The sequence below is a fragment of the Cavenderia fasciculata genome (genome assembly GCF_000203815.1).
Source record: "Cavenderia fasciculata unplaced genomic scaffold Scf_Dfasci-F-a-25c12.r2-5, whole genome shotgun sequence".
NCBI lineage: Eukaryota > Evosea > Eumycetozoa > Acytosteliales > Cavenderiaceae > Cavenderia > Cavenderia fasciculata.
In genome coordinates, this window is record NW_004457729.1 from 143,562 (window position 1) to 158,783 (window position 15,222).

The 15,222-nt window shown below is 33.6% G+C and overlaps 4 protein-coding genes across 4 annotated transcripts; 2 read left to right on the forward strand and 2 right to left on the reverse strand.

Moving 5' to 3' along the window:
* Positions 1 to 39: 39 nt before the first annotated feature.
* DFA_00392 (uncharacterized protein) lies at positions 40 to 1,805 on the forward strand (the record flags this gene model as incomplete). Its single annotated transcript, XM_004358324.1, has 4 exons — positions 40 to 87; positions 527 to 1,040; positions 1,118 to 1,377; positions 1,452 to 1,805. The coding sequence occupies 4 exons, from the start codon at positions 40 to 42 to the stop codon at positions 1,803 to 1,805; spliced, it is 1,176 nt and encodes a 391-aa protein (XP_004358381.1).
* Positions 1,806 to 2,029: 224 nt separating this feature from the next.
* Positions 2,030 to 3,602, reverse strand: DFA_00393 (Patatin-like phospholipase family protein; the record flags this gene model as incomplete). Its single annotated transcript, XM_004358325.1, has 3 exons — positions 2,030 to 2,613; positions 2,705 to 3,513; positions 3,577 to 3,602. The coding sequence occupies 3 exons, from the start codon at positions 3,600 to 3,602 to the stop codon at positions 2,030 to 2,032; spliced, it is 1,419 nt and encodes a 472-aa protein (XP_004358382.1).
* A 1,131-nt stretch (positions 3,603 to 4,733) lies between these two features.
* On the forward strand, positions 4,734 to 8,378 carry DFA_00394 (uncharacterized protein; the record flags this gene model as incomplete). Its single annotated transcript, XM_004358326.1, has 2 exons — positions 4,734 to 6,089; positions 6,171 to 8,378. 2 exons carry the CDS (start codon positions 4,734 to 4,736, stop codon positions 8,376 to 8,378), a joined length of 3,564 nt encoding a protein of 1,187 aa, XP_004358383.1.
* A 179-nt stretch (positions 8,379 to 8,557) lies between these two features.
* DFA_00395 (CAATT-binding protein) lies at positions 8,558 to 14,830 on the reverse strand (the record flags this gene model as incomplete). Its single annotated transcript, XM_004358327.1, has 8 exons — positions 8,558 to 9,189; positions 9,250 to 11,112; positions 11,358 to 12,474; positions 12,557 to 12,766; positions 12,864 to 12,969; positions 13,048 to 13,620; positions 13,705 to 13,945; positions 14,029 to 14,830. 8 exons carry the CDS (start codon positions 14,828 to 14,830, stop codon positions 8,558 to 8,560), a joined length of 5,544 nt encoding a protein of 1,847 aa, XP_004358384.1.
* Between the last annotated feature and the right edge of the window lie 392 nt (positions 14,831 to 15,222).

Below are 15,222 nucleotides of genomic sequence, written 5' to 3' on the forward strand. Positions count from 1 at the left end.
ATATATTTATATTAATAATAAAGTAAAGGAATCTAATACATGTTGGAAATAACATCACCTAGAAATTTAGGTTTGTCCGACAAAAGAGTAAAGACAGAATAAGCAACCAGGCATAGAGGAGAGATACCGACGTGTCTTCAAGGTGAAGATCTCCCAAAATTCGCAAAAATATAGAGATTACCTCCTCATCGAGCTGGCTCCGCCTTTCATACTTTATGAATGTTAAGCAAAAAGGAATGGGGATGGGTGTTCAACAACAATAGTATAGTTTGTTTGTTACGAGATAGGCAAGCAATTCTTTCTTTTTCTTTATTTCTTTCTTTATTTATTAGAGTCTAGAGATTTAGATTTAGATTTAATACAAGCGAGTGAGCAATGACGATGCTTGGATTAATTGATTCAAAAGAAGACAACTGCAAATACATTGATATCTGTAACAATGTTTATAGAGTGAGTTGAAAGTTGTCGTTGTTGTTTACCATTGTTCTAATCATTTCTGTTTATATTTGTATATATATATTTATAGGTATATGTGGGTGAACAGCCAATTGGAAGTGGAGGACAAGGATTAGTTTATAGAGGTGTTGGTTTTGAACATGGTAAACCATTGATGGAGGTGGCAGTTAAACATTGTGATCGTGTCACTACTATCATGAATGAATTCAAGTTGATGAAGGATATAGATCATCCGAATATCATAAAGTACTATGATTGGGATTTACACAAAGATGGTAGATCATTCTTGGTTATGGAAAGATTAGACATGTCTCTTGATAAATTGTTTATAACTCAAGATGAACAACAATTGTCAAATGTCTCTTCTTTATCTTTATTATCATCATCATCATCTACTTCCTCCTCGTCATCGGCAGATTCAACCTCTACCATTCCATTTGCCATAAAGTTGACAGATACAGTTGTCAAGAAAATAACCTATGCATTGTTGAGTGGAGTTGCACATTTACATCGTAATGGAATTCTTCATCGTGATATCAAACCATCAAATATATTAATCAGTAAACAAGGTATAAAGATTTCTGGTATGTAATAATCAATAATATTAAATAATAATAATAATGTAAGAGTATTTATTTAATATTTAATATTTTGGTTCCAGATTTTGGATTCTCAAGACATACTTCTCATTCTTCTTCTGCCAATGCAGCCGGACATGTATTTCACACATCACCAGCACGATTGAGAACACGAATTCGTCCAACCTATGTTCAGAGTGATGATATGTGGAGTGTCGGTGTCACATTGATGGAGTTGGGTCAACTTGATATCATAACAATGCAACAATTCACTCATATTCAAGATAAAAAGAATTTAAATAATCCTCGTGTATTCCCAGAGTTTGAAAAGGAAAAGTTATCAGTATGTAATTAATTAATTAATAATTAAATATTTATATTTATTAATTATATTTATTTATTTTTTATTTATTTTAGGTATTAAAAGAAATTATTGAAAAATGTTTTGGTGGAGTTCATTCGGCAGCAGAGTTACTTGTTCAATATCAAGATTATTTTGGATCAATTCCAAATCAATCATCTGATAACTTTTGGGAGAATTTTAATGAGCGAGAGGGAGATTATGATAGAGCAGAGACACCACAGTTTACTGGATCTACAAAGATTTCTTTGACAACTTTTCAATTGGCAACTTCATTTGATGATATATCTACTTCATCCACTTATCTTTTACTCCAACACAAGGCATTCAAAGACAAACCAGAACCTGGCACCTTCATCCAACCAAAACAAAATTCTGTTACAAAAGTTGTAAATTCACTTCCATTCTAAAGAATACCAATTTGTAAATATTTGTATTATTATTCAATCATTCAATCAATCAATCAATCAATCAATCAATTAATCCACCAATCCAAACTAACAAATCAAAAAAAAAGAAGAAATAATTTATTTTAATATTTATTAAAAAATTGATCTTGGTCAGACAATTTAAATAAATCTTAAATAAATAAATAAATAATGATTTAAAATGTTATATTTATATTTGATTATTATTAATCTTGTAATTGTTGTTCAGATTTTTTAATATTACAATAAGTTTCAACAAACTTTGAAATCTTTAGATAGATTTCCTTTCCTTGTGGAGATTCACGATCAAATTGCCATGACTTTTTACCATCTTTTCCAGGGAGGTATTCACAGCCTGCCAATTGGTGTAGTTTTTTGAGTGCTTTTGTATTAGCACTATCCAATTTAATACTCTCAACCAATGGTGGATTGATTCTAGTGTAGTTTTGTTGGAACAACTCTGTTAGGGAGTTGTCTACACCACGAGAATTGGAAGACATTGTAATATCTACAATGGCAACAATGTCTTTGAAGGCTGGCATGTCAGAGATGGTGGTTGTGCTGTCACCAGTACCAAGCGATAATATATGGATTTTATCGGGAGAGAATACTCTTTTGTGAATCTGAGTCACTGCCATGGTAGCAACAACACCAGCTGGATTGTTGATCCATATTCCACCGTCAATATATGATACTGTCTTTTCAACAATTTCCTTTTGAGCTCCATCTTCTTTTATTTTTTTAATCAACATATCCTGTGGTGGGAAAAACACTGGTGCTGCAGATGTACCTAAAAATAAAAAAAGAAAAAGAATAATTTATTATTATTATTATTAATTTAAAGACCCTTCTTATATGTTTGCTTTTACTTGACTACTTACAACGAGCAACATCTTTGATTAAAAAATCATTTTCATGAGCAAATATTGGATCATCTTGATTTCCAGAAGTATTAATATTGGTAAATATCTTTGGTTTACCATCTCTTGTACAAGAGGTGATGACTACTTTACCTTGGAGATCCTTCATTTTAAGGTCACCAAACTTTTCATGAAGAACATCATAGAGATTTTCAGCAGTGTATTTTGGTTTAAAGATTGGTAAAAGGTTGGTCATCATTCTACAAAAGGTTCTTGAGAATATTTTTGCACCATTCTTGTTAAATAAATCGATGAGATCGGTTGGATGGATATTGTGGCCAACGCCAAGCGATATAATGGCTCCGATAGAGGTACCACCAATAATATCAAATATTTGGGAGAGGGGATCCATGATACCACGCTTTTCAAACTCTTCCTTGAGAACGAGTAGCCAAATGGCTGGCATGATTCCTCTCATACCACCACCGTCGATACATAGAGTGAATACATGTTTTTGAGGTGGTGGTGGTGGCTGGGCAGTGACAAGGACAGGTGTAGATGACACCAAGGCAGGAGGAGTATCACTAACAACCAATGGAGTGGTAGATGGAGTGTAGATGGGTGCACATCCAGCATCTGATGGAACGGATCCAGTATCCATGATCAATTGGTCACGTGACGCATTGTCTGGCAGGTCACCAAGGGACTTGGTGTATTTTTTGGAATCATCCATTCTCTCTGGGTTATGCACATTTAATTGGTTATACAATTTAGCCATATGTTGTTGTTTGATATGAGGAAACATTGGATGTCCTATTCTTTTTTTTATTCTAAATAATAAAAGAAATTAATTAATAATTTATTACCATCATGACAATGGATTAATTACATACTTTGAATTATCAGATGGATTAGGCATTTTTTTTGGTTTAAATAATTTGATGGCTTTGATTGCAATGGTAGTAGACAATATTAAAAAGACAAGGATTAAGGATGTAGAAAGTACTATATGAAAAATATTATTATTGGTTTGATTACAAAAGTAATTTTGAAAATGATGATCAAACTGTTGAATAAAGCTCATTATAAAGAGAAGAGAGAAATGCTATTATTAATGTTTAGTATAAAAATATAATATAAATATAATATAAATATATAATGTAATATAATCCGAACCTAAGATAATTTAGATGTAGTAAGTCAGTGTAGAATGGAGTCAGTCTTGTCTATATGGGAATGGGTAGAGTGAATAGAATAGGGGGTGATCGATGGATGGATGGTAAAATCTATCTTTGAATGTGTGACAGAGTGTGGATGATGTGGTGAAATGAGGGGGTGGAGTGATCAATAAAGGTTGATGACGGTAGTGATTGTGTGTGTAGTGACAATAGTAAGCTATTGTTGTTAATGATTCTAAGCTAGTAGTAGTAAATACTGTTGTGAGTCTGTGAAGTTATACAGAAATGGATACGATGAATGAAAATAGAAGAAGAAATAAGTTTAGGAGGGAGGTGAGGAAAGGAAACTCGGTTGTTCTTGTTATCCTTTTTCGTCGTTGGTTATCTGTAAAGAATCTTCGTTGGTACAACACGATGGTGCAAAGGCAAAGGGTTTGTGGGTGGTTAGGGTCAGTGATCATTGGCTGATTTTAAAACAAGGACTTTGTCGTGATCAGAAATTTTCATCTTCTTTGAATCTTGCATCGCTGGTCTGACCAATCAAATGACGGATGGTTGCAACCATGTGCCATCGTTGAACAAAAGTCAAAGATACTCTTTTCTCTAATTCTAATTGTTTCTCTAGTATTCCTAATCTTTTATTCTTTCTTTCATATTATCCTTGTCTCTTATAGAGTTATCTCAATGTATAACAAAAAGTAAAAAATTGTATTTATATATATATATTCCTATTATTTTATTCATCAAACTTGAAGTAATATAGAATGATTGTTCAAGTTCTTTCAAAGTTGCAAAGTCATCATTCTTTATCAAAAAAATAAAAATAATAATAAAAATAAATAAATATTGAAAACGAGGATTCTGTATAATGAATGAAAGTTCGATTCCTCGTTTGTTCGTCTATCGCCAAATTGACCATGTCATCTGCATTATATCTGTTAAGACATGTACAAAGAAATGGTTTAAAGAATTCATTATCTTCAACAACTTCATTGTCATCAACTTCATCATCCACCTCTTCTTCTTCAACTATCTTGAGAGAATATAGTAATAAAAGAAGAAACTTAAATAATGAAATTAAAAAGAAATATAATCAAAGTGAACCTCTCATTAGTGTAGAGGAAGATTATGATGATATCGAAGATGATAATAAAGATAATACCAATGTCCAACAACAAAAACAAAAAGACAAGTTATCAACTATCATGTCAATGGTTACATCACCTGAAACTACAATCAAAAATCAAGAAAAGAGAGCAATCGAACAACAACAACAACAACAACAACAACAACAACAACAACAACAACAACAACAACAACGATCGACAGAAACTTTATTTGATGATACTTTATTTATGTTTGGAAACACTAGTAATAATGTGGAAAAAGAAAGAAGAATATCATTCTCAAAGGTTAAAGGAATGGATCGTCAAATAACAGAAAGAACAAAAGAGATTAGATCATCGGTTGAGAGAGTTGCAAACAGTAGAAAGTATACAAAGTTGTCATACTTTTCAAGTCACGATGATATCGTAATGAGAAGATTACATTTAAAAGAAGATGCAAGATTGGAAAGACAAGAACAAGTAGATCGACTAAATGAAGAGGCTCATGGATGGACACTACAACCATCATTCTATGGCAATAGAGTTAATCTATTTAGTCAAGAGGAAAGAGAAACTATTGAATTATTATTGTTAAATGAAAAACAAAAACAACAAAGAGAAACAGAAGAACAACTTGAAACTACTACCAACACTGCCGCTGACAAACAACTTTTAGAAAATGATGAATTATCATTTTTGTTTGGTGTAATGGAATCATCAACATCATCATCCTCTTCCACAACAAAAACTACTTCATCATCAACATCATCATCATCTCCTTCACAATCTTTAGAAGAATTAAATATTCCATCTTTCCAAGTTGGAAAAACTATTGAATTTATTCATACTGATGAAAAGGTATATGTTGGTATCATTAAAGGTGGAAAGACAAGTAAATATCTTCAAGTAGAATATATCCAACCAAAAGAAGGAGGTGAACCATCAATTGGTACATGTAGTGTTCATAAACGTGATGTTGTTGGTGTGTGGCCAGATTATCTTGGTTTCCCATCAATCAAACAATTGGCAGACACTGAATACAATTATCAAAAAAAGTATCGTTATTATTATTTTAATTCAATTCCATATAATTCACATATTTTTAAATTATATCGTATATTTGTATGTATAAATATATATATATTTATCTAATATTTTATGATTATATATTAACCTTTTTTTATTTAATTTTATTTTTTGTAGAGAAGAAATGAATTAAGATTTACAACAAATGATGCAGCAAGAATTTGTCATGGTAATACAGGTGCGGATCAATTAAAAGTATTGGAAATGTATAGTACATTTAAATTATTGAGTCAAGATGCATCTGTTACCTATGACCGAGTACGTGGTGGATATAAAATGGTTGAACTACCAACAGATCTATTACCTCTATTTGCACAATCTGTAGAGAATATTAAACGTCTCAAACAAGAGGCACAAGAAAAAGGTGAGAGTTTTGACCCGACCGATCACCTCCAACCAGGTGATTTACCTTATCTCACCATCCTCTACAACTTTTTAATTTCAACTATACCAACACAATCATATGTCAACTTTGATATAATGGTTTATATCCTCCGGTCATTGCAAGATATCGAAGAGATTCCATTACCAGTCGAAATGATAACCAAAGAAAAGGTTAAAGATATTCTAACTAGTATGGGATTTGTACTACACAAAGTATTCAATCCATGGACTACAGAGGATTTGTTCCTACTTCAAACGCCACAATCACTCGAACGAATCGATAATATTTTACAAAACCCTCAAAAGTATCCAGACCCATTCAAGGGAACAAGACAAGATTTCCATTTACCAGCTATCGCCATCGATCCAGAGACATCAATGGGTATTGATGATGCATTCTCGGCTGAACAAGTACAAATCGGCTCCACCAAATATATCAATCTTTATATTCATACAACCGATGTTTCTAGATGGATCTTGCCAGGAACAAGTGAAACCAACCAAACACTTCCAAGTCTTGTATCAAATCCAATGTTCAAGGTATTCCAAATCGTTGGACGTACATGTTACTTGCCATCAGGATCTCTTCACATGTTCCCATCGGATTTCATACAAAAGTGTTCTCTCAGACCATCATCGCCAGAATCTGAAAAGAAATTCAACGGTGACTACAACAATGCATTTACCTTGCAACTTCGATTCAGTTTGGTCAATGACAACAAACCAAACCCAACACCTCAATTTATTTCAATCGTACCAACTGCTCTCAAGAATGTTGTCTCTTTGAAAAATCATCAAGTTGGTGTTCAGTTGCGTCAAATTATGTCATCCTCCGCTGATCAGCAGGGTTTATCCTCCTCTTCAAAAATGATAGAATTAATGCATTCAATTGCAGATGCTAGATTAAATACAAGAGATATGAAGGATTTTGCAAGAACCAACAAATCACAAGGAAAGATTGTACTCAGACAAGGAGAGATTAAGGAAATGTCAATCGTCAAGACTGATCCATCCTATGACTCGGCTAAAAATGATTCAGAGACAATGCGAATGGTCAGTGCTCTACTTTCATACGCCGATGAACATTATAGTAATGTGTTTGTCGATAGACAGATACCAGGATTTTGGAAGACAGGTTTGGAGGTGTCTGGGGCAAAGATTGGAGAGAAGATCTCGTACATTACATCGACCACACCCATTCGTTCCTTTATCCATCTCTTTTCACAATGTCAGTTGGCCAAGTCATTACTAGAAAATGACAAGTGTATCTCTACCTACCAGTTTAATACATTTGCTCCATTCTCTGCCGTCACCAATGACATTTCAACAAAGTTTCAACAGTCTACCGAACAATACTATCGTATCAAACAAGCCGACACTCTCTTCAACTCGTCGATCGATAAATTAGAGGGCCAATTATTGTCACTACTCAACCAGTCGAAAAGAATTCCAAACCCCCAACTACCACGTCCCTATAAACCACAACCAAGCCAATACAAACACTTGCTCATGGGTACCGTTGTTTATGTCTTGTCTGATAAAACCAAATTCCACATTCGATTGGATGCCATCAACTATACCCATCGAGAATGTCCACTCAACAACCAAGATCGTCAACGATACGCCAATCTCAAAGCAGGTGACAAGATTGGTGTGTTTGTAAGCGTCAATCAAAAACAAAGAACATTGGTTATCGACCATCGATTAAATGACTATCTCGATCTCCCACACAGATCATTTAATATGAACCATCTATCAAATCAATCATTGTCCCAATACATCAATCATATTCAATTGACAAAGAGTCCAAATAATAATAATACTAATGACGATCAAGATAAACCAAAGAAAAAGAAAAATGACAAAAAAGAGGGAAAAGAACTTTTAATTTTGAATTATACAAATATTAATAATTATCAATCATTTAAATTTTATCAATAAATAATTGGAATTAGTATATATATTACGGACATTTTTATACAAACCAGGAAAAAAAAAGAAAAAGAAAAAGAAAAGAAAAAAAGATTAATAATGAGTGCTACCGTACATCAAAAAGGATCCTATTTTATTTCAATTATAATGTGAGATATTATGATGTCAATGTATCATTAACGTTTTGATTACTTAAATTCCAATTTAATATTATTAAAAAAAGGAAGAGAAGTATCAATAGTAATAGGAGATCCAGTTAATTTGAGATGTCTTAGTTTGGATAGTTGATATAATGTTGATGGAATTTGAGTAAACGTTTTCAGGCTAATGGAAAGTGAAACGAGTGAATCGAGTTGAGAAAAGATAGTTGGTGGGAGCACACAATCAGAGATCCCTGAGCTAATATTTAGTTTTTCCAACTTGACTAGTTTTCCAATTGATTCTGGTATTGAATATGGAAAACCAGAGATGGTTAGTGATTTGAGCTCCTTTAAATCCCCGATCAGAACATCCCGTCGAGGGTAACAATTTGTTGCGTAAATGTCCAACTCTTGTAATTGTTGTGCCATTCTTTCTGAATAAATAACAGCCCCACCATTTTTTGTTTTGAGGCTAGTAAGAGATGGAAAGGTATCGTAAATATTTGATGGAATATGATAGCCATCATAACATAGGTATTTGACACCCGAGCATGTAAAGTTTGGTAATTGACCACAATAATTTGGTTTAGTAGGGCCTGGTAAGGAAAATCCAAGTTCTAATCGATCAAGATGATCCAATCCATCGAAAGACTCTGTTACCAGTCTATTAGTAAACCAATCTAAATAAATAGAACCAAAATTATGATAATACAATTTAATTTTAATATTGAATTGTTTACCATGTGAATTGATACCTTTAAATAATTTACGAGAACTCTCGATAAATTCTCTACCATGACTCCCTGTACTATCTTTTGTATAAAAACTATTAACTCTTGAACTACAAATCGTTAAATCAAGTGATTGGAAATATGGATTTTCGATTGGTATTCTTCTTAATGATCCAAAGTTGATGGACATTGTTGGATTAATTACATATCTTTTCAATCTATAATCATTTTCATTCCAATTTTTAAGTGTCATATTTGTTGCAAATGTATAGGGTGATAAATGTCTAGTGTTGTAAAATGTTGAACATGTTGATGATAGTGAATTTAAATCTTTAGTTGATAGGGTTGATAAAATTAATTTTTTAATTTGATGATCTATTGCCATAAATGATAGTTTGTGTTCACCACCACCACCACTACTACTACTACTACTACTACTACTGTTGGTTATTATTTGATTATTATATCGTGATAAATTATTTTCCATTTCTTTTTTATAATCATTTTCAATCATTTCAACTTCTTTTTCCAAATCTCTAATTCTATTTAAACTTGTTATTATGTCCAATTCGAATTGTTGTTGTTGTTGTTGTTGTTGTTGTTGTTGTTGTTGTTGCCTATTCGTTTGAATCCAATTACAAGTAGAAATCCTCCACTTATCAGCATAATTATCAACTAATTGTCGATATTTATTTGATTTAAAAAGAGGTGGTAATTTTAGAGATGAAGAAGAGACGCTTCCTAGGATGGTTAAAAGATTTGGAAGTGTTTCAATTGAGCAAGATAATAGAGACTCTGGTAAATACATCAAATTGATGGTATCTAGTAGAGTTAGATATTGTAAATCCTCGATTGGAATAGTTTTGACTTTATAACTACCTTGTAGAGAGAGGTATTTTAACTTGTTCAAGTATCGAATACCTTCAATATCTTGGAGGCTTGATGAAGATATGGTAAGAGATTGGAGAGACGGGAATGAAGTTGGTTCCAAAACGTTCAAGTAAATCTCTGGGAGAGAGTCCCTTAATTTAATTTCCAAATGGCAAAGATGTAATAGTTGAGAGAGGCTTTTGAGCCACGTCAATGATCGTGAATACCCCAAACCTAATTCATCTTTTATTTGCATCGAGTAGAGTCGATTGAATCGAGTAAATTGAGAAATGAATTGGTCATCAAGAGAGAAATCACCAAACAATTCGATTCTTGTAATATTGTCGAGTTGTGAAAGAGCACTAACCAATTGAACATGATCTTGTCGAACGGTTTGTTCCAACCGTAGTGTTATATCATTTGGTATTGATGATATAACTTTAACAACGTATTCTATGTATCTTGACATCATATAATTCCAATCCTTTTTCTCCTTTTCCTTTCCATGATCCGGAGTACAAATAACGACCATATTAATAATTGGTTTATTTTGTTGAGTAAAATAAACTTTTCTATCTTGCAGCAGGTCAAGACTTGAATCAATCTTGTATACCAAACGATTAATAAGATCATGAAGCGTATGATTATTATAATCATCTGTCATCATTGTATTGGGATCCCAACGATTATGTTCATAGATTGATTGATCCCAATATGGATGATTTTGTTTAATTGTTATGACCGATGGTGATATTGTTGATGTAAATCGAAGATTATATAATGATGTACATGTTACAAAGAATGCATTTGTACTATAACCACCTAATTGACCATGAAATAGTAAATAAGCAATGTACAACTTTGTTTTTTTATCCAACATGTGAATAAAACAACTACCTGTTTCTATTGCCTCCAGCTGTGTCTTGATCATATTATCTCTTATTCTTTCATGTTGTAAATCCCAACATTTCTCTTTTTCATTTTCAATTTCTTTTCTCTTTTCTATTATTTTATTATTCATTTATAATTGATAGATAGATAGATAGATCACAAAATTTAATAATAGCTTCCCAGTCAAACAAAATTAAATTTTTTCTTTTTCTTCTTGGATTTCTGACCACGTGGCAAGGGGTGATTGATTGACGGAGCTTTCCTTCTTAATCAAAGCTGGGATTATTTATATTTATATATATATTTAAAATTCCTTTTATTTTAAATTTATCTCTTTCTCTTTGAATTATTATTACTATTTTTCTTGTTGCTATTATTATTATTAAACTTGTTGTTTTTGGTAATGATTCTACTATTTTGGAATTTTAATTTCTTTTTGTTTTGACCATCATCTTCATTGTTGTTTTCCAACATTTGAGCAAAGTCATCGGCATCGGCAAAGTCGTCAGAGATTCTTGTCTTCTTTCCACTCTTCTTTCCGTATTTGGCCAAGATTTCTTTTGGAATTTCAATGTCCTCATCGTCGAGGTCTTCATCTTCATCTTCTTCACCAAAATCTGGTGCTTCAACGTCGTCTTCATCGATACCTTCATCGCCAAAGTCTGGAGTCTCAACATCGTCTTCGTCAATCTCTTGGAATTCGTCGTCGTCAACTTGATCTTGTTCTTCGTCCTCGTCATCATCTTCATCTTCCTCGTCACTATTGTAAGCCATTAATTCTTCGTCGTCTGCGAGTTCATCTAAAATCTTCTTTGACGAATCACCAGTTGAAGCAGACTTCTTTCCTTTTCTTGGGACGGCAGCATCATGGGATGCGTTATAGTGAGCGGTATCTTCTTCAAAGTCAGAGTCTTCCAAATCTTCATAGCTGTACTCGGCGTCGAGATCAGAGTCGTCCATGTCATCTTCATCGTCGTCGTCGTCGACATCGGCATTGTCAGCTCCGTAGAGAGCCTCGTCGAGTTCGTCATCATCGACGATCCAGCCCTTACGCTTGCCGGTCTTGTCACCGTGTGGTTTGACTGATTCGTCCAACTTGAAGAATTGGTTGAGGAATTGTTCGTCTGGGAGAGAAGCTCCATACTTTTTGGCAATCGATGAGGAACGGATTTGCAATTGACCCGGGGTGTAAAGCTTGGTGCTTGGGTTGACAATAACAAACTTTTCAAGGAAAGCTGGGATGGTAAAAGTGACGGATGGGTTACCCTTAAAGGTGATTGGTTCACCAGAGAGAATAGTGGTAGCGAATACTTGAATCGATGGATGGTAATGCTCGGTGAATGCGATCAACTCCCAAAGACATGATTCATCAGCATTGGCAAATTGTGGAACACGAGCATATGGATCATAAGTATTATCTTTTTCCTTTTCTTTCTTCTCCCTTTTGTTGTTGTTCACCTTCTCCCTCTTGTACTTGTGAAATATTTGATTCCTTTTCTTGATTTTCTTTGACCATGGCGGAAAGAGATTTTTCGATTTGGAAAATGATGGATACAAGTAAAAGGGATGATGCGGCAAATGATGGACGTTGGTAGTATGAGAATTGCAAAATCTTTTTAATGATGGCCTTTACACGTGGAAGATTGGTATCGTTCTTGAGTGATTTATATAAAAGATTAATCATGGCTGTTTGATCCATTTGTGCAACAATATCAGTTCTATTTAAAATTGAATATAATGCATTATAAAATCTATCTCCAATATTCTTAAGAAAAATTAAAAAGAAAAAGGAAATAATAATATTAGTATCAAAAATTTAGATAGATATCTCTGTATCAATATTATGTATATATAGTACATACAGTATTAATTCTCTTCATTTCAAACAACATTGAAAGTGTCATAATTGAAGTATGTAATGGAGCAGAATGAACAATCTTGAATAAAGTTAAAATCTTGTCATCGAATCTAAAAATAAATAAATATTAATATTAGTATGCAGTTGGAGTTGTTTACTATACTTTTTATACTTTTACATATACATACTGATTTAAAGGTTCATTGGTAACAGATACAACTGAATTCATACCACGAAGTAAAACTGGAATGATTTGTGAATTGAATTTTGATTGTTCGGTGATTGTTTTGAGGAAAGTCAAATAGATATCGATGAGCTTGGTAATGAGGGTATCATCCTTGGCAAAGACGATCATTTCAGAGAGAACACGCATACAGTTTAGTTGAGTGAGATTGGAAACGTTGGAACGATTCATGAGGGAGTCGACTTCACGAATGACAATGATACGCATACCTGGATGGATATAGAGGAGTGATCTGAGATGCTTGGAGACCAAGGCACCTACCTTTGGCAACAAATCACCCAACTTGTTGATCATAAGAGTCAATAGAATCTCTTCCAACTCTGGTTTCTTGGACAAGAGTTCATAGATAATATCCAAAGCCTTTGTACGCATAATAACAGAGTTACCACGTACAACATGTTCCAAACGAGTAATATACTTTCCATATCTTAATTTTAACATGTCTTCAAAATACCATTGACTTAATTGATCATCTGTTGCTGTTTCTTTTGTTACTGGCATTCTTTCTCTGAAACGTCTAAAAATAGAAAAAAGAATAAATAAACCATTGGTTAATAAATAATAATCATTTAAAGGTATATAAAGTATATTTGTGACTTACTTTAATTTGTTATCTGGAAGAAGAGTTGAAACAAACAAATCCTTTAATGCAACCATTGACAATTCAACATCACGATCAGATTTCTTTTCAACTAAATCCAAAAGGGTATCGAGTGATTCAAGACGGAACATTGGAGCAGATTGAACGAGTAAAGTAACAGCAGCAACTCTATCGGCTGTTGTACCTTGGTATTGCATCTTTTCATTCATTTGATCGTCTCTCTTGGCATTCTTTTGGAAATCTATTAAAAAAAAAAAAAAGAAATGGGAAACTTAATATTATAAAGATTATTTAATATTATGATTATTAATATTATTTACATACCTTTCAAATAAACTTGTAAAGTTTTGTTGTAAAGATAAGCAGCATAGTTGTGGACATCTTCATAATCGCTATAGTTTGGTGGATTGGTAGTATAGTTGCGAGAGAGAATCTTTGATTGTTTGTCATCTTGTTGTTTCTTTAATTTCTTGCTCTCTTCAAAACTCTGTTGAGTGTTATTGAAATTCTTTTGATAGAAAAGATGTGACTTTTCTTTCTTTTCTGGTTGTTCGGTTGATTTGTTGTTGTTGTTGTTGTTGTTGTCTGTTGCTTTGCTGTTGTTTTCATCTTTGTTGTTATATTTTCTATCGGTACCATCTCTAGAGTTGAATCCACCTCTTGATGATCCACCTCTTGAACCACCTCTAGCTCCACCTCTTGGTGCTCCTCTTGATGAAGATCCACCTCTATTGTTGTTGTAGTTGTTTTCACGATTTTCAGTAGTTGTAGTAGCAGCAGCAGTATTTGAATCTCTGTTGTTGAAACCTCCTCTGCTGGCACCTCCTCTGCTGAAACCACCTCTACTTCCTCCATCTCTGTCACTGGCACCATCTCTATTGTTGAAGCCTCCTCTACCACCTCTGCTGCTGAAGCCTCCTCTGCTGGCACCTCCTCTGCTGGCACCGCCTCTGCTGGCACCGCCTCTGCTGGCACCGCCTCTGCTGGCACCGCCTCTGCTAGAACCGCCTCTGCTAGAACCGCCTCTGCTGCTAAAGCCTCCTCTGCTACCTCCTCTGCTGCTAGCACCACCTCTTCCTCCTCTGCTGTTGAATGATGACGATGATTCAGTACTGTCTTGAGCCATATTTAATATTACTATATCTATAAACTATTATTATCTATCTATGTATAGTTCTATTATTTATCTATATATCTCGTCGACGCCGCTCTCTAACTAACAATACTCTGCTTTCGACTTTTTATTTATTATCAAAGAGCTAATTTCTAAATCGACTCACAGAGATAAAACGAATTCTTTCGTTCGGTCGAAAAAATCATTTTTTTTTGAATTAATTTTTCTTTTTTTTTTTTTACACCAAGTCAGCCAGCCCATGGCAACCATTTATACAAACCTCACCCTCCTCTCATCAAATTTGATTCGTGGATGGATGGGATGGACGGATTAGAGGATATATATATATATATAACTTTTAAAATGTAGCCGAGAGACAATGGAAAACAATATAGTTATTATTG